Source organism: Lolium rigidum, chromosome 4 (assembly GCF_022539505.1).
Source record: "Lolium rigidum isolate FL_2022 chromosome 4, APGP_CSIRO_Lrig_0.1, whole genome shotgun sequence".
In the NCBI taxonomy this organism is placed as follows: Eukaryota; Viridiplantae; Streptophyta; class Magnoliopsida; order Poales; family Poaceae; genus Lolium; species Lolium rigidum.
Window position 1 is genome coordinate 271,311,840 of NC_061511.1, and position 20,286 is coordinate 271,332,125.

The following is a 20,286-nucleotide window of genomic DNA, read 5'->3' on the forward strand; positions in this document are numbered from 1 at the left end:
TTTGGCTCTCTTCGTCTTCTGGAAAAATAGGATTTTTCATATAATTTCCGTGAATTGTTGATCTTCCGAAATATTGCATTCTGACGGCGCTTTTTCCAGCAGAATCCTGACTCCGGTGCGCGATCCTCCAATAACCATGAAATATGCAAAATAGATGAAATAACATAAGTATCATCTCTAAATATGCAATATATCAATGAATAACAGCAAATTATGATATAAAATAGTGATGCAAAATGGACGTATTAACTCCCCCCAAGCTTAGACTTCGCTTGTCCCCAAGCGAAACTGAACTCAGTAAACAAGACCACATGTTTATGGAGTGAAGAGTCGATAAATCAAATACGGACGAGAAGCATCATATTAATTCACACAAGACATTCTAGTGAACAACTTCCTCATATAATTCAACTTGAAACAAGTAAAAGGAAATCACAAATAAAGGTGCATAGGAAATCATAATTGGTGATGGCAAACTTCGTTCTTGGTCAGAGAACATTTAACAGATTGTACTTATTTATCGAGCAGCGCTCTTATATTAAAGCTTATAGCAAAACTTGCATACTCAATCATAATAATCTCCTCATAATCATCGATAATCTTCAAAGCTATATTCATTCAGATAAAACTTGTACTAAACAAGGAAGAAATAAAAGGCATGATTAAATAGATCACAATATAGATGGTTGGATCACAACAACTCAATTGCTTGCTTAAGATGGAGGGAAATAGGTTTACTGACTCAACATAAAAAATAAAAGATAGTCCCTTCGCAGAGGGAAGCAGGGATTAAATCATGTGCTAGAGCTTTTCAAGTTTTGAAATCATATAGAGAGCATAAAAGTAAAGTTTTGAGAGTTGTTTGTTGTTGTCAACGAATGGTAGTGGGCACTCTAACCCCCTTGCCAAACAGACTTCCAAAGAGCGGCTCCCATGAAGGACGTTATCTCTACCAGGCAAGGTAGATCATCCCTCTTCTCTTTTGTTTACACATGTACTTTAGTTTATTTAAGGATGACACTCCTCCCAACCTTTGCTTTCTCAAGCCATGGCTAACCGAATCCTCGGGTGCCTTCCAACATTTCACATACCATGGAGGAGTGTCTATTGCAAAATTAAGTTGCTTACCGATGAATCGAGCAAAACATGTGAAGAGGATTATTAATGAGAGTTAGTTAATTGGGGCTGGGAACCCCGTTGCCGACTCTTTTTGCAAAATTATAGGATAAGTGGATGAAGCCACTAGTCCATTAGTGAAAGCTGCCCAACAAGATTGAAAGATAAAACACCACATACTTCCTCATGAGCTATAAAACATTGACACAAATAAGGGATGATAACTTTTGAATTGTTTAAAGGTAGCACATGAAGTATTTACTTGAAATGGCGCAAAATACCACATAATAGGTAGTTATGGTGGACACTGATGGCATAGGTTTGGTCTAAGGGTTTGGATGCACGAGAAGCATTCCCTCTCAGTACATGTTTTTGGCTAGCAAGGTTGATTAGCAAGCATAAGAGTTGAGGGATACAAACAAACATACATGTGATATAAACAATCATGCATCTTTCTTGTAAGCACAAATAATTTTAACTTCAGAATACTAAGCTCATAGCTAACAAGAAAGAAAGATAATGAAACAACATATCTACATGTATTTCTTCTTCTCTACCTAAACTCAAAGTGTTGTTGCTATTGACCAATGCTAAGTTTGCCAAAACCAAATAGATTTACTCAATGCTCCCAAAGTGATACCAATACTTAACAACAAGATCAATCATATAATAGGGATTGCAAACTAAAATAAGATGTGCAATATGTAAATGATAAAACTTCTCATTAATATTCCATAACGATAACTCACACCAAGGGATACATAGATAACCAACTAAAGAGAGATACTTCCATACCGCAACACATCTTATATGATAACTTCCCTACTCATGATATGACACTACTTGATAATAAAAAGGTAAAAGGTAGTGCTGATGTGATACCGAGGCACTCCCCAAGCTTGGAACAAACCAAGGGGATGCCAATACCGATGATGAATTACTCCTTCGGTGATGATGGTGAATCCCTGATAAGCTTCTCAACAAGCTCCTTTAGCTCATCAATCTTGTACATGAGGTTGCGGATCATCTCCGAATTGTGCTCGACGCGGTTAAAAAGTATATCCGACGGCGAGTCCCAACTCTTGGAGTTGTTTCCCCAATCTTCAGCTTCAGGCTTCATCCTTCCTGGAGGAGATGTCCTTGGAGCTAGGTAGTGACGTGGAACTCCTCCTCCGGTGCTAATCCGTGCGCTTTTCTTGCTGTTGAACGGATTTGACACCACTCCTATGCTTGCGACGGTGGCACGCGGGTATACTCGCGAAGCTTCCTCAACTTCTTCTTCATCCTTGCTCTCGACTTCTTCCTTCAAATCGGGATCCTGAATATCTTCCTCCAAAGGCTCCTTGTCCTTGTTGTTGGAGACCATGATGCTTCTAGATCAAAAACAAATCCTGGCAGAAAACAGCTCGAAACAAAACACGACGAGAAAACGATATACGGACCTCCAGGGGTCCGGGGGATTATATAGCAGAAATTTTCACGGCACAAGGAAAGTACCAGGTCGAACAAGAGTCGGAGAGGGACAGCGAGGGGCCGTCCTCATAGGGCGGCGCGGCCAGGCTGGGGCCCGCGCCGGCCTATGGGGGCACGCCCTCGTGCGCCTCCTCCACTCCGTTTCGATCTCGTAATTTTTCATATTTTCCAAAAATAGCAAAAACATAGTTCGGAAAGTTAAACGCGGACTTTTTATTACCAGTACTGTTACCTATTCAAAGTCGAACTCTGCAGAACATTCAATTTGACCTTTGATGAAAGTTTTCGGAGTTACCACTTGAATAACATCAACATCTTCATTATAAGAATCTCCAGAGATATAGTGCTTGAGTCTTTGTCCATTCACTACTTGTGTGGCACCACCTTGCAGAGAACTAATTTTAATTGCTCCTGAACGATACACCTCCACAATGACATATGGTCCTTCCCATTTTGAGAGTAATTTCCCTGCAAAAAATCTGAGACGAGACCGATACAATAGGACTTTATCTCCAACATTAAATTCTCTTTTGATCATTCTGCTATCATGCCATTTCTTAACTTTTTCCTTAAAGAGTTTAGCATTTTCATATGCTTCATTTCTCCATTCATCTAAAGAACTCAATTGTAGCAATCTCTTCTTACCGGCAAGTTTAGGATCCTTATTTAGTTCTCTTACAGCCCAATAAGCTTTGTGTTCTAGTTCTAAAGGTAAATGACAAGCTTTCCCATAAACCATTTTATAAGGTGACATACCCATAGGATTTTTATAAGCAGTTCTATAGGCCCATAATGCTTCCTTTAATTTAATAGCCCAGTTCTTTCTAGATTTATTAACAGTCTTTCCCAAGATAGATTTAATCTCTCTATTTGATAATTCTACTTGCCCGCTAGTTTGAGGATGATAAGCAGAAGCGATTCTATGATTAATACCATACTTAGCAAAAGTTTTTCTAAAACCACCATGAATAAAATGAGAACCTCCATCAGTCATAATATATCTAGGTACTCCAAATCTAGGAAAAATAATATCTAAAAGCATTCTTAAAGAGGTCTCACCATCAGCACGTTTTGTGGGTATGGCTTCTACCCATTTAGTAACATAATCAACAGCGACAAGTATATGAGTGTTACCTTCTGAAGAAGGGAAAGGACCCATGAAGTCAAATCCCCAACAATCGAATGGTTCAATAACAAGAGTATAATTCATAGGCATTTCATTGCGTCTGGAGATATTACCAACCCTTTGACATTCATCACAAGATAAAATAAACTTTCTTGCATCTTTCAAGAGAGTTGGCCAATAGAAACCTGATTGTAGAACCTTTTGCGCAGTTCTATCTCCGGCGTGATGTCCTCCATAAACACTACAATGACACTTACTCAATATCTCTTGTTGTTCATATTCGGGAACACATCTTCGCATAATACCATCCACTCCTTCTTTATATAAGTGTGGGTCATCCCAAAAATAGTGCCTCAAGTCATAAAAGAATTTCCTCCTTTGCTGGAGTTGAAAAGGTTGGAGGCAAGTACTTGGAAACAATAAAGTTAGCATAATCGGCATACCAAGGACTATCTCGCGAGCTCACCTTTATTACAGCCAATTGTTCATTTGGAAAACTATCATTAACGAGAACAGGATCATAAGCAATATTTTCCAATCTAGATAAATTATCGAGCAACAGGATTATCAGCACCTTTCCTATCTATAATATGTAAATCAAATTCTTGCAAAAGAAGCACCCATCTAATAAGCCTTGGCTTAGCATCTTTCTTCGCCATAAGGTATCTAATTGCAGCATGATTAGTATGAATCGTGACTTTTGAATCAACAATATAGGATCTAAACTTATCACAAGCAAACACTACAGCTAATAATTCTTTTTCGGTTGTAGCATAATTTCTTTGAGCAGCATCAAGGGTTTTGCTAGCATAATGAATAACATTTAATTTTTTATATACTCGCTGTACAAGAACAGCGCCTACAGCAAAATCACTAGCATCACACATAATTTCAAAAGGTAAGTTCCAATCAGGAGGTTCAACTACAGGAGCAGTTGTTAAGGCTTTCTTTAGAGTTTCAAAAGCTTCCTTACAATCATCATAAAAAACAAAAGGTACATCTTTTTGGAGAAGATTAGTAAGAGGCTTTGAAATCTTGGAGAAATCTTTAATAAATCTCCTATAAAACCCAGCATGACCAAGAACACTACGAATACCTTTAACATCCCTCGTGTAGGGCATCTTCTCAATTGCTTCAACTTTAGCTCTATCAACTTCAATACCCTTCTTGGAAATTTTATGTCCCAATACAATTCCTTCATTAACCATAAAGTGGCATTTCTCCCAATTAAGAACAAGGTTAGTTTCTTCACATCTCTGCAATACTTTATCAAGGTTTCGCAAGAAATTATCAAAAGAATTCCCATAGACAGAAAAATCATCCATGAATACCTCTACAATATTCTCACAAAAGCCATGAAAAATAGCAGACATACATCTTTGAAAAGTAGCAGGAGCATTACATAAACCAAAAGGCATGCGTCTATAAGCATAAGTTCCATAGAGACAAGTGAAAGTGGTTTTCTTTTGATCTTTAGTTTTAACAGCAATTTGTGAGAACCCAGAATAACCATCAAGAAAGCAAAAATGAGTATTTTTAGACAACCTTTCTAACATTTGATCAATAAAGGGTAAAGGGTAATGATCTTTCTTAGTAACCTTATTAACTTTTCGATAATCAATGCACATTCTATACCCTACAACTACTCTTTGAGGGATGAGCTCATCATTATCATTAGGCACAACTGTGTCATTCCTCCTTTCTTAGGAACACAATGCACAGGACTAACCCATCTACTATCAGCAATAGGATATATAATACTAGCTTCAAGAAGTTTTAATACCTCATTCCTTACCACATCCTTCATCTTCGGAATTAGACGACGCTAATGTTCAACAATAGGCTTTGCATCATCTTCCATATTGATAGCATGTTGGCAAATAGAGGGAGAAATCCCCTTCAAATCATCAAGAGTATAGCCGATAGCTCCTCGGTGTTTCTTCAATATTTCCAATAACCTTTCTTCCTCAAATTCTGAAAGCTTAGAACTAATAATAACAGGATATGTTTTCTTATCATCAATATGAGCATACTTAAGATTATCAGGCAATAGTTTTAAATCAAAAACAGGATCTTCCTTTGGTGGTGGTGTTGTACCTAAATCTTCAACCGGCAAGTCATGTTTAAGAATAGGTTGACGAAGGAAAATTTCATCAAGCTCATTTCTTTCTTCCCTAAAGACTTCACTCTCACTATCCTCCAAATGTTGATGCAAAGGATTATTAGGAGCAAGAGCAATAGACGCACACTGTTCAACTCTAAAATCATTATTAGGCAAATCAGCTTTATAAGGAGTTTTGGCAAATTTAGAGAAATTAAACTCATAAGATTCACCAGCAAATTTAGTCACAATTTTTTCCTTCTTGCAATCTATAACAGCTCCACAGGTATTTAGAAAAGGTCTACCGAAAATAATAGGACAAGACTTACTAGCAGCAGAACCAAGTACCAAAAAGTCAGCAGGATATTTAATCTTACCACATAGAACTTCCACATCTCGAACAATACCAATAGGAGAGATAGTTTCTCTATTAGCTAGCCGAATAACCACATCAATATCTTCAAGTTCACAAGAACCAATTTCATGCATAATCTCTGTAGAAAGCTCATAAGGAATGGCACTAATACTTGCACCAATGTCGCATAAACCATAATAACAATGATCACCAATTCTAACAGAGAGCATAGGAACACTGGCTTTCCTAGACTTATTAGGATGCGAAACAATATTAGAAGCATCTTCGCAGAAAATAATATGACCATCTTCTACATTTTCAGTCACAAGATCCTTAACTATTGCAATAGCAGGTTCAACCTTTATTTGTTCTTCAGGTTCTATAGGTTTCTTTGCACTTTTATTAACCGCACTAGTTATAACAGAGTATTCCTTCATTTTAGCAGGGAAAGGAGTTTTTCAATATAAGCTTCAGGAAGAATATGATCAACAGTTTCAATTATAGCACATTTATTTATAGATGAATCAGTTTTATCTTTGTATGGTTCATGATACTTATCAAAATTCTTCCTAGGCAATTCAAAGTGAGAGGCAAAAGCTTTATAAAAGTTTGCAATGACTTGAGAATCAAGACCATAAGTAGCACTCATATTACGAAATTTATCAGTCTCCATAAAAACATCAATGCATTTATAATCATAGTTTATACCTGACTCTCTATCTTTGTCGTTCTCCCATCCTTCAGTATTCTCCTGGATCCGATCAAGAAGGTCCCTTTTAAACTCTTCTTTGTTGCGTGTAAATGATCCAGAACAAGAAGTATCTAGCAAAGTCTTATCTTGAAAAGACAGTCTTGCATAGAAACTATCAATAATAATATTACCAGGAAGCTCATGTATGGGGCATTTGAGCATTAAAGACTTCAATCTCCCCCATGCTTGGGCAATACTCTCTGCATTATGAGGCCAGAAATTATATATGCGGTTCCGATCTTTGTGAATTTCACTTGGAGGATAAAATTTAGAATAAAATAAAGGCACAATGTCCTCCCAATCAACAGAATCACCATTCTTCAGCAATTTATACCAATGCGCCGCTTTACCAGACAGCGATATAGAGAATAGTTTCTTCCTAACTTCATCCATAGCAATACCTGCACATTTGAATAACCCGCATAATTCATGTAAAAACAGTAAATGATCACTAGGATGGACAGTTCCATCCCCTTCATAGCGGTTATCCACAACACGTTCAATAATTTTCATAGGTATTTTGTATGGAACCTCTTTCTCACCTGGCGCCTCATCCACTACCTTTGCAGTAGTAGTAGATTTTCCAAATAGGAATTCAAGAGAAGATCTCTCCATAATGAATTATAGCAGCAGGCAGAAATAAAATCAGCACGTACAGTAAAGGTTTTCCATACCAATTCCACTTACCAATAGCGCTTCACTCCCCGGCAACGGCACCAGAAAATAGTCTTGATGACCCACAAGTATAGGGGGTGTATCGTAGTACTTTCGATAAATAAGAGTGTCAAACCCAACGAGGAGCAGAAGGTGTTGACAAGCAGTTTCGATGAAGGATTCACTGTAAATGCTCACAGACAAGTATTCAGGGGGTTTTAATATAGCAGATAAATAAAGTAAAAGTAAGTAAATGCGAGAGTAATAATTGCAGCGAGTGACCCAATCCTTTTTAGCACAAAGGACAAGCCGGTTTGTTTACTTATAATGACCAAACGTTCTTGAGGACACACGGGAATTTAGTCTAGTGCTTTCGCTTCATATAGCTGATTAATCTTCATTGTTTTGATAAGTGTTGTGTGGGTGAACCTATGCTAATGCACCGCCCTTACTAGGACTAATACATACTTGTGATTATACCCCTTGCAAGCATCCGCAAATACAAGAAAGTAATTAAGATAAATCTAACCACAGCCTTAAACTCCGAGATCCTGCTATCCCTCCTGCATCGATATACCAACGGAGGTTTAGGTTTCTGTCACTCCGGCAACCCCGCAATTAGCAAACGAATACAAGATGTATTCCCCTAGGCCCATAAAGGTGAAGTATCATGTAGTCGACGTTCACATGACACCACTAGAAGAATAACACCACAACTTAAATATCATAATATTGAATATTACCCAACATAATTCACTACTAACATTTAGACTTCACCCATGTCCTCAAGAACTAAACGAACTACTCACGAGACATCATATGGAACATGATCAGAGGTGATATGATGATGAATAACAATCTGAACATAAACCTTGGTTCAATGGTTTCACTCAATAGCATCAATAACAAGTAGAAATCAATACCGGGAGAGTTTCCCCTATCAAACAATCAAGATCCAACCCTAATTGTTACAGCGGTGACGAGGTGCAGCGGTGGAGATGGCGGTGATGATGATGGAGATGATGGTGATGATGATCCCAATGATGTCCAGCTCGATGACGGTGACGATGGCGTCGATTTCCCCCTCCGAGAGGGAATTTCCCCGGTAGATTTCAGCCTGCCGGAGAGCTCTTTTCTCTCTGGTGTTTTCCGCCCCGCAGAGGCGGCTGTGACTCTTCGCGACTATCTTCTGGAGCTTAGGTTTTCGGGGCGAAGAAGTACGCGAAGGAGAGGAGGCCAGAGGGGGCTGTGGGCCCCCTCCCCACATGGCGGCGCGGCCAGGGCAGGGCCCGCGCCGGCCTATCAGGGGGGGCCCATGGCGGCCCTCCTCGGCTCCTCCTTTTGGCTCTCTTCGTCTTCTGGAAAAATAGGATTTTTCATATAATTTCCGTCAATTGTTGATCTTCCGAAATATTGCATTCTGACGGCGCTTTTTCCAGCAGAATCCTGACTCCGGTGCGCGATCCTCCAATAACCATGAAATATGCAAAATAGATGAAATAACATAAGTATCATCTCTAAATATGCAATATATCAATGAATAACAGCAAATTATGATATAAAATAGTGATGCAAAATGGACGTATCAGTCAACAACAAGAAGCTAACGATCGAGAATCCTGAGTATGCTTCTTGGATTGCTCGTGACCAACAAGTGCCCCGCTGGTTGCTCAATGCGCTCTCTCCAGATGTCCTTGTTCATGTCATTGGATTGGAAACGTCTGCAGAGGTCTGGGCCGCCCTCATTACTCATGTCTCCACTGCTTCAAAATCCCGAGCTCAGCGTCTCCGGGGTGCCCTCAATGACACCAAGAAAAATGATCTCACCGCGGAGAAGTACTTCGCCAAGGTGAAGACCTTGGCCTCTGAACTCGCCGCCGCTGGCAAGCCTCTGGACGAAGACGAGCTGATTTGGTATATTCTCCATGGCCTCGGCAGCCCCTACAACACCCTAATCACCGCTGTTGGTGCTAATCCTGACACGATGATGTCTGAACTGTTTGATCAAGTGCAAGCATATGATCGCCTCCACAAGCCAGATGACAACTCCTTCACCTCGTCCCCCAATGTTGCACGCCGAGGTGCCCATCCTCCGCCTGGCCAGGACAGAAGGCGTGATGACCGGGGTGGCCAAGATCGCTGGCGCGATGAGCGCCAGCAGCATGATGACCGCGAACGCGGTGACTACCGTGACCGTGAGCGCGGTGACTATCGTGATCGCCAGGAGCATGGAGACTGTGGACATCGTGACGATCGCGACCGCCGTGATGGTGGTGGATATCAGGGTCGCCGTGATGGAGGCGGCTATCAAGGCCGCCGAGATGATGATCATCCTCGTCGCCGTGATGATGGTGACCGTGGAGATGATGGTGGGCGTTGACGTGAGCGTCAACCCACTCCCTATGTTGACACTACATGCCAGATATGTACTATCCATGGGCATCCCGCCCGAGATTGCTGGTGGCGTTGATACAAACTGGTACTATGACACTGGTGTCACTGATCATATCACTGGAGAATTGAACAAGCTATCCACACATGACACCTATCATGGGCAAGGCACAAGTATGCATATTAGTCATATTGGTCATTCAATTGTGCGCACCCCTCATCATTCATTTGATCTAAATGCCATATTGCATGTTCCTAGTGCATCTAAAAATGTTTTATCGCTTCACTGATTCACCCTTGATAATCATGTCTTTATTGAGTTTCACCCTTTCTTCTTTTTGATTAAGGACCAAGCAACTCGACGCATTCTTTTTAAGGGGCCTTGCCATGGAGGTCTCTATCCCTTGATGCCCATCTCCGATAAGTCCTCCAAGCATGCCTTCATCACAATAAAGCCTACGTCTTCCACGTGGCATCGTCGCTTAGGCCATCCGTCTTCATTTGTGGTTCAACAAGTCCTTAGGAAAAATAAAATAGCTTACACCCCAGAAACTACCCCATATGTTTGTGATTCTTGCCAATTAGCCAAAAGTCATCAGTTGCCATATCCTATCTCTACCAGTAGATCCACTGTTCCTTTTGAGCAAGTCTTCTCTGATGTATGGGGTCCTGCCCCACTTTCAGTTGGGAAACATGCATACTATGTAAGCTTTATTGATGACTATAGTAAGTTTGTCTGGATTTATTTGCTCAAGAAGCGTTCTGATGTGTATCAAGCTTTTCTTAATTGGCAACAATATGTTGAACGCAAATTTGATAGGAAAATCGTTACTATGCAAACTGATTGGGGGCGATATGAAAAACTCAATGCTTTCTTTCAAAAAGTTGGTATTTCTCATCATGTATCTTGCCCTCATGCCCACCAACAAAATGGTTCTGCTGAATGTAAACACCGTCACATTGTCGAGGTTGGTCTTGCATTTCTCGCAAATGCATCTATGCCACTTAAATATTGGGATGAAGCCTTTCTCACAGCCACCTTTCTTATAAATATGCTTCCTAGTAAGATCATCAACAATGAGTATCCCACTGAATGCCTTCTTCATATCACACCAAACTATGATGCTCTTCGTACTTTTGGTTGCGCATGTTGGCCCAATCGAAAACTTGCTTTTCGTTCCAAACGGTGTGTATTTCTTGGCTATAGTCCTCGTCATAAGGGTGTCAAGTGTCTTGATGTCTCTACAGGTCGGGTGTATATCTCTAGGGATGTTGTTTTTGATGAACATGTTTTCCCCTTTGAATCTCTTCATCCTAATGCCGGTGCCCTAATTAAAAAGGAGATTTTGCTCCTTCCATCATCTTGTTCCTCTGAGGGTGCACACAATTGTGATGATCATATGTCTAATGTTGTGCCAATTACTAATGTGTCTCAAGCAGTTGCAGCTACAGAAAAAAATTCACTCAAAATGATGCAGCCAATCATCCAGAAAATGAAGTTGATGACCAGGTGTTTTTTGTTGCACCGGGCGCGGAACACGACGCTGATACGCCTGAACATTCCGCTGACGCTGTGGATCCCGAGGCTGCTGACGGTGCAGGAGAATCCTCCTCGCACGCCGCGCCCCACGTCGATTCGCCGCAAGTGGGCAGCGCGCCTGCGTCTCCCGCCCCGCGGTCGCCACGCGTCGACGAGCCCCGACAGCCGGACCCCGCGTCCCCTACCTCCGCTCCGGAGCGGCCGCGTGTCGCGACGCCAGCGGCTGCTGGCACACCGTCCCGCTCCCTGTCTCCCGCGCTGTCGGCTGCCAGCGATCCCTCTGCGGGATCTTCTGCGGCTGGTGCTGGTACAGGCTCTTCTGCGGCAAACTCCGACACCGTTGATGCTACTGATGCTCCATCTTCGCCTCCTCCTGTTGTTCAACCTGCTGCACCCATTGTTGGTGTCCGCACTCGACTACAACAAGGTATACGTCATCCAAAACGTTACACTGATGGCACTATTCGCTATGGTATGTTCTCTTCTACAGGTGAACCAACAAAACTGTCTGAAGCTCTTGGTGATGCTAATTGGCGTACTGCCATGGAGGAGGAGTATAATGCACTGCTTGCAAACAAAACCTGGCATCTTGTTCCTCCCAACAGCAACCACAACTTAATTGATTGCAAATGGGTCTATCGTATTAAGAGAAAAGCTGATGGCACTATTGATCGTTACAAGGCTCGTCTTGTTGCAAAAGGCTTCAAGCAACGGTATGGTATTGATTATGAAGATACGTTTAGTCCTGTGGTTAAAATTGCTACAATTCGCATTGTTCTCTCTATCTCTATCTCTCGAGGCTGGAGTTTACGGCAGCTAGATGTCAAGAACGCATTTCTTCATGGTGTTCTGGAAGAGGAGGTCTATATGAAACAGCCCCCAGGCTTTGCACATCCTGATGCTCCTCATTATGTTTGCAAGTTTGATAAAGCCCTCTATGGTTTGAAGCAAGCTCCTCGTGCCTGGTATTCTCGGCTGAGCTCCAAGTTGCAGGCTCTTGGTTTTGCTCCCTCCAAAGCTGATACATCTCTCTTTCTATTCAGCAAATCTGGTGTTATCATTTTTTTTCTGATTTATGTTGATGACATTATTGTGACCAGCTCTTCTGATTATGCCATCTCTGCGTTGCTCAAGGATCTGAATGATAACTTTGCTATTAAAGACTTGGGTGATCTCCACTATTTTCTTGGTCTTGAGGTAAAGAAAATCTCTAATGGTTTGGTTCTCACTCAGGAGAAATATGCTCATGATCTTCTGGCTAAGGCTCATATGCTTGATTGTAAGGCTGCCCCCACACCACTCTCATCTTCTGAGTCTTTGTCCCTCTATGATGGCACTCCTCTTGGTCCTGATGATAGTACACAACACAGTACAGAAGTATGGTTGGTGCTCTTCAGTATCTTACACTCACTCGACCAGACTGTCGTTATCTGTTAATAAGGTCTGTCAATATTTGCATGCCCCTACAACTGCACATTGGATTCTGTTAAACGTATTTTCGCTATGTCAAGGACACTACCTGCATTGGTATTACCTTTATAAGATCTCAGTGTACACTTCTGAGTGCTTTTTCAGATGCTGATTGGGCTGGATGTCTAGAGGACAGGCGTTCCACTGGTGGCTTTGCCATCTTTGTTGGTCCCAATCTTGTCTCCTGGTGTGCTAGAAAACAAGCTACTGTGTCTTGCTCCAGTACTGAAGCTGAATACAAAGCTCTTGCAAATGCTACTGCTGAATTAATCTGGGTTGAAGCACTTCTCCATGAACTTGGTGTGCGTCTCCAGGAAAAGCCTTGCCTCTGGTGTGATAATTTGGGTGCTACCTATCTGTCTGTTAATCCTTTCTTCCATGCTCGTACCAAACACATTGAGATTGACTATCACTTTGTAAGGGAAAGAGTTGCTAGCAACCGTCTGGCTATCAAGTTCATCTCCACTAAAGATCAAGTTGCTGATGGCTTTACAAAACCACTTCCTGTCAAGGGCCTTGCTGAATTTAAGCGTAATCTGAACCTCTCCCGTGGTTCAGATTAAGGGGGGTGTTAGTGTATGTCATATCGTATGTGTACGTGTACGGAGTAGTACTCCGACGTACACGTACAACACCTGTATTTGCCACGTATGGGGGGTTTTCCCTACGATATATAAACACGTAACCAATGCCCTAGGAGGGTACACATCGTTCCAAAACTTGACAGCTGGTACATCGCTAAGCGTATGTATATATTCTCCGTGCAGTCTGGCTGAAGAATTTTATTGGTAGATGCAATTGTTGGCTCGGTTGGTCGTGCAAAAATACCAATTCGATAGATTCTCCATGTATCTTTCCTGCAAATGCTACTCCATGTATTTTTCCTGCAGATACGGCTATACGTGCAATGGATTAGATCATAATTAATTGATATAGCAATTATGAAGAGAGAGAAAGAGATGGGTTTGATTCCATTGCAGCCATATGGAATAGAACTAGCATGTTTCCTGCTCGGATTGGTTTCAGCTTCTGATTGATTTGCTTCTGCAATCATTGGAACTTGATCTGGCTCGCAAAGTAGAATTTTCTTGGTTGCCAGATGGTCGGTCTTCGGTTTCGTGTGTGGGATGCAGAATATGCATCCGTTGGAAAAACATGTCGATCCTTTGCTAGAGTTGGCCAGTGCTACCACTGCTGATGATCCTCGTGAAGCCGGAGTAGTAGACTATCTGCTCAGATACGATTTGGAAGTTGTTGTTGACGATGATGGATCCTGCCCAGATCACGAAATCCAATCGCTGATTTTCCCACAGACGGTGCCAATTGAGGAGACAACTCCTCGGCAATACCCACCATGAGGGGCTTGGGTTTAGAGAAAGGCGATGATAGAAACTCTGGGAGCAAGATGGTACACGACGTACCCATATTCACGTCCCCGCGGTGCAGGATCGCTACGTCCTGCTAGCAATCCAGCATGTGAACATATGTGTACAGAGGGCCACTGTAGGCGGAGTTGTTGTATCTAGTCTAGTTCTAATCTGCGGGTTGCGATGTCTTGGCGTATCGTGTGTATGTTTTTCTATTTCTGAATCTAATCTTAGGTATCCTGCCTGGCTTTAGATATGCAACCAGACTAGGGTTTACAAGAGTTCTAATATAATACATGTTGGAGTCCTCTTTCTTGTAGTTGAAGTTGATATTACGTGCAGGCCCAGCTTGTCGAGTCCTTGTGCCGATCCATCTTCATAATCTACATTGGGTAGGGCAATGTTGGGTACCCGAAGGGTAATGCCCACAACAACAATCTTCCCCTCCTATATTCCACGCCGTCCTCCACCGACCATGGAGCCGACGTGATCTAGCTGGTGCGGGGTGGTCGGGCAGTGACCTAGTTGCATGGTAGATATTGTATGCTAGATCTTGCATTTCTATGATTTTTTTCTTTGGATATTATTTGTTGCTAGATCTGATTCTATGGATCTTGAATCATCTCCCAATTTTTCCTCATAAATTCTCTTTTGTGAATCTTTTTAGGGATTATGTATGAATATCCTCTCTATGAGGTATGAATTCTGCATGATTCTTGTGTGAATCTTGTATAGATCTTTGTATGAAATATTCTTCAAATCGGTGATATATGCATATTGTAGAATCTGGTGCGTCACATGGAACAGACATGAAACTGATGTAAAACCAAAATACAAAAAAAAACATGATTTGGGATAAAATTCTGATGTAAAACGAAAAAGAAACTCTGTTAGAAATTGTAGATTTTATTTTTTGGGTGCATGTTAGGTGAGACCGTGAGAGTAATGAATAGAAACATATGGATGTGGTGCCAAAACTTCAAGGCCTCAAGAAAGATGAGTTGATGGAGCTATCTGTAAAATGTAGCACGAATCTCCAACTATGGCCACATAGCCGTGGTTTTGCATTTTCCCATATATACCCAAGATGCGAATTGACAAGCAGACAAAGAAACAAGGTTGACACATGCTCTGCCGGAAATGAAGGGCGACCCAAACCCTAACCCCCCGTCCCTCCTCCTCCACTCTCCCCTCGCCGCCGCTGACATAGGCATCCCCAATGGGCCTGCCAGAGATAGTACCCGGGGTTTACAGAAAGTCCATAAGTCGAAGAATATGAAGTTGAGAAGACCAAGTTATGTTAAGGAAAGTTAGAGTTGTATTAGGAAATATAGACTTGTAAATTTACGGGACGGGTTAGAAACCCTCCCGGACTCTGTAACTTGTGTATTACGAATCCCTCGGCTCCGCCTCCTATATAAGGGGGAGTCGAGGGACAAAGAGAGGATCGATTCATTGTTTCACGCAACCCTAGTTTTCATAATCGTCGAGTACTTTTCGGCTGAAACCTTCGAGATCTACTTGCCCTCTACTTCCGACTAAAACCCTAGTCTACAATCTGTAGGCATTGATAAGTTAATCCCTTGTCAGACGCCGCCGGCGGGAGGCGCCGGGCAAAGCCCGGGCGGTGCCGGCGGCGGTGGCTCTTCCTCTACCCGGCGCAGGACCTCCCCAGGCGGGGCTGGCGGTCAGGCGGCGGCGGACCTCACCCTCGGCGGCGGTGCTGCGTGGCGGCTGGCGGCGGTTGGTGCGCGGTGTGGCTGCGTCGTGTCGCGACGGCGCCGGAGCGGCGGGGCGTTGTGGTGCAGTGGCGGCGGCCGGGTTCCGCTGGCCCAGATCCGGGCCCTGCTGGTCCCTTCTGGACTTGGTCGGGCCTAGGTGCTCTCGCTGGCGTCGTCTCCTGGTGCGGATGTGGTTGCAGCGGTGGTGCTGCGGTGCAGGCAAGGCGGGGCCTGGCGGCGCGCGCTCAGGCTCAGGCGGTGCAGGCAAGGCGGGCCGGCTCGAGATCGTCCCAGGTCGTGCTGCCTCGGCCCGTGGGTGCCGGGGCTGAGGCGTTGCCCTTCTGCTGGGGAGGGTGCGGTGCTGGTTAGCGGGGCGGCGTCCCTGCGGGTGTGTTGGAGCTCATGGCTGCAGTCTTCGGCGTTCGTCCTCGAGCCCCGTGTTGGTGTTGATCGGTGCCCCCTCTATGTGGCGTTCCGGCGGCGCCCACGTTGCTTCTCGGCAGTACTTCGTTTGCTATAGGATGTGCAGCTCGGCGGCGGCTCGAGGTTGAAGATGAGCGTTTGTGGCTGCGGGGCTCTCCGGGGGTCGCGATGCGGCGGATGCAGGTGGTGGTCTGTACCGGTCCTTGTTTGGTGGGCGCGAGGTTTCGGGACTCTTCGCTAGGCGAAAGCTTTGTCTTGGCGGCCGGCCAGGACCGACGACGGTGACGCCCGTGGGCGCCGCATCCTTCTTGAAGGCGTCGTCGAAGCGGGTGTTTCTTGATCTCCGCCCGGGCTCTCCGGGGGAAACCCTAGATCCTTCGCGGGATCGGGCGTGGGCGGCACTCTTATGTCGCTTTGCCTCTTGGGGCCTCGCTTTGAACGTCCACTAGAGAGAGGGACTTGTGGAGTGTTTTGGTGGTTCGGTGGAGGCGGGTTCGTCTTCGGCCAGGCGGGGCGCGGCCTCGGGGCCGGCGTGGTAGTTTGGAGCGGTGGCTCCGGTCTTTCGCCTCCGCCTGTTGCGTTGAGGTGTGGTGTCGACCTGGTTGATCGTCGACCCGTGTGGAGCGCAGCCTCGGGGCTGGCGTGTGGTGTCGTGTTGTAACGATTTTTTCTGCCAGTTTTCCTCATAAACGGGCAACTCTTTTCTCCTATATCAATGAAAGGCAAAGCTTTTGCCTCGTTTCAAAAAAAAAAAAAAAAAAAAACTGGCGCATCACACTAAACATACAAGGCGAAACCAAACAGAAACAGTTACATGAGGAGTCCAGGAAGCAACAAAAACCTTGCACACATTTTTCATGCTCATGCATGTCTCGAAACAGAGTCACACTGCGCTGCATCTCCGGATCATGCATGCATGCCTGTTATGTAGGAGAACACGGTGACCAAATTAGACCGCGGTTTGAGAATGTATATAAGCATGGCTTGCACCAAATGCCTCCCATGTCCATGCTTGCAAAACCTGCTCCCATAGATAGATAGGCGCCATGGCTCGCCTGAGTAGGGTATTGCCGCTCGTAGCATGCCTCCTCGTCTTCGTCTTCAGCGTGACGCCCACGCTGAGCATCCTCACTGACGGCCGTGCAAAAATCACGCAGCAGAGTACGAGCCTCAACGATGGCGTCGACAGAACATACGTGGTGCTGCTGGAGCCTCCCGCGCACCTGCACGCCCACGACGAAGCCGCGCACCGGAGGTGGCACGAGTCTTTCCTGCGTCCGGGCTCGCGCGTCGGCGGCCGCGATCCGCCGACCATCCGCCACTCGTACACGGGCGTGTTCTCCGGTTTCGCCGCGAAGCTGACGGTGGACGAGCTCGCCGCCGTGTCCAGGAAGCGCGGGTTCGTGCGAGCGTTCCCGGAGCGGAGGGTGCCGCTAATGACGACGCGCACGCCGGGGTTCTTGGGGCTGGACGCCAAGCAGGGCGTCTGGAACGCGACCAACTACGGCGAGGGCGTGGTCATCGGGATTCTGGACACCGGCCTCACCGCCTTGCACCCTTCTTTCGGGGACGAGGGCATGTCGCCGCCGCCAGCAAAGTGGAAGGGCTTTTGCCAGTTGCCCGCCAAGTGCAACAACAAGCTCGTCGGCTTGGTCTCCCTCATGGGCGGCAACGACACCACCGACAACGTGGGGCACGGCACGCACACGGCGGGCACGGCGACGGGACACTTCGTGGACGACGTGTCGGCGTTTGGGCTGGGCAGGGGCACGGCCGCCGGGACCGCGCCGGGTGCGCACCTGGCCATGTACAAGGTGTGCGACGGGGAAGGGTGCTTCGAGTCCGACATACTGGCGGGGATGGACGTGGCCGTGAAGGACGGCGTCGACGTGCTCTCCCTCTCCCTGGGCGGGCCGTCCATGCCACTGGACAAGGACCTGATCGCGATCGGCGCGTTCGGGGTGATGTCCAAGGGCATCCTCGTCGTGTGCGCCGGCGGCAACAGCGGCCCGACGCCCTCCACGTTGTCCAACGAGGCGCCGTGGATACTTACTGTGGCGGCCGGGTCGGTGGATCGGAGCTACCGGGCCACCGTGCGGCTCGGCGACGGCGAGGCGTTCGACGGCGAGTCGCTCACGCAGGACAAGCGCTTCAGCGCCAAGGAGTACCCGCTCTACTACCCTCGCGACAGCAACTACTGCGACGTTTTCGACGTCAACATCACCGGCAAGGTGGTGCTGTGCGACACCGAGACGCCGCTGCCTCCATTGAGCTCGATCGAGGCGGTCCAGGCCGCTGGCGGCGCCGGGGTGGTGTTCGTCAACGAGGCCGACTTCGGGTACACCATCGTCGTCGAGAAGTACTTCAACCTCCCCATGTCGCAGGTGACCGCCACCGACGGCGCCAAGATCATGGGCTACGCTAGGGCCGGGCCGCCGTCGGCGGCCGCGCCCCTCAACGCAACGATACTGTTCAACAGCACGATGGTTCACGTGAAGCCGGCGCCGATCGTGGCCGCCTTCTCGTCGCGCGGGCCGAACGTGGCCAGCCCCGGCGTGCTCAAGCCCGACATCATGGCGCCGGGGCTCAACATCCTCGCCGCGTGGCCGAAAATGGTGCCCGTCGACGGCGACACGGAGTCGTACAACTACAACGTCGCCTCAGGCACATCCATGGCCACGCCGCACGTCACGGGCATCGCCGCGCTCGTGAAGAAGGCGCACCCGGACTGGTCACCGTCCGCGGTCAAGTCCGCCATCATGACCACGTCCAGCGCGGTCGACAACGCCGGCCACCCAATCATGGACGAAGAGCACCGGAAGGCCAGCTCCTACTCCATCGGCTCCGGCCATGTGGACGGCGCCAAGGCCGTCGACCCCGGCCTCGTCTACGACATCGGCGTCGGCGAGTACAGCGCCTACATCTGCGCTCTCCTCGGCGAGGCCGCCATGAAGACCATCACGGGCAATGGCAACCTCACGTGCGCCACGGTGGGATCCATCCCGGAGGCGCAGCTCAACTACCCGGCCATAGTGGTGCCGCTCTCCGACAAGAAGTTCATGGTGAAGCGGACGGTGACCAACGTCGGGCCGGCGAGATCCAGGTACACCGCCCACGTGCACGTGCCCAAGTGGCTCAAGGTTAAGGTGGAGCCGGAGGAGCTCGAGTTCGAGGCGGCCATGGAAAAGAAGACCTTCACCGTCACCGTGAGCAGGGAGGGCGACGGCGGGCAGCTGGCCGAGGGCAGCCTACACTGGAAGTCCGAGGATCATTTGGTGCGGAGCCCCATCATCGCCGACGCAAGGGTTGTCGCCAGATGATTGTGCCATTGCATGCCCCTCGATCGACATACCTTACAAAGTAATAACCCATATGATATTCTTCCAAACTGACTACGTACCGCTCGTTGAGTTCCAGGTTGTAAACTTGCAACCACACAAGAATTGGTGTAGGACACAAATCAAACTAATAACCATATAATATCCCTTTACTCTGTTTGTTGTTGCTCAACTTCTGGACGTGATTATGGGCAATTATTCGAACGCTCGCTCCAAAAATCATCCAAATTTAGGAAAAAGTTTTGCATACGGCAAGTAGCAACAGCTCTGTCCACACCGAAAACGCTTGGGCTCAAAACCATACCAAAATATCTCGTCGAAGCCATTCCTGGCAAATTGAATAACTTATACTATTGCAAATCTTGAAGCACAATCAGAAGATATTTATCTCAGATCCACGCCAAACTAAGAGCACCACTTCTTTTCTCGAATTATTGAGTCACTCATTGTGCCTCCTTGG

The 20,286-nt window shown here is 46.2% G+C and overlaps 1 protein-coding gene across 1 annotated transcript; it reads left to right on the top strand.

Moving 5' to 3' along the window:
* The first annotated feature begins 17,684 nt into the window (after positions 1-17,684).
* On the top strand, positions 17,685-19,808 carry LOC124648776 (subtilisin-like protease 3). Its single transcript, XM_047188483.1, has one exon. The coding sequence runs from the start codon at positions 17,925-17,927 to the stop codon at positions 19,806-19,808; it is 1,884 nt and encodes a 627-aa protein (XP_047044439.1). The 5' UTR covers positions 17,685-17,924.
* Positions 19,809-20,286: the final 478 nt, after the last annotated feature.

Excerpts from the sequence above, each read along its gene's own strand:
- LOC124648776 (XM_047188483.1), top strand. The coding sequence starts at position 17,925 with ATGACGACGCGCACGCCGGGGTTCTTGGGGCTGGACGCCAAGCAGGGC.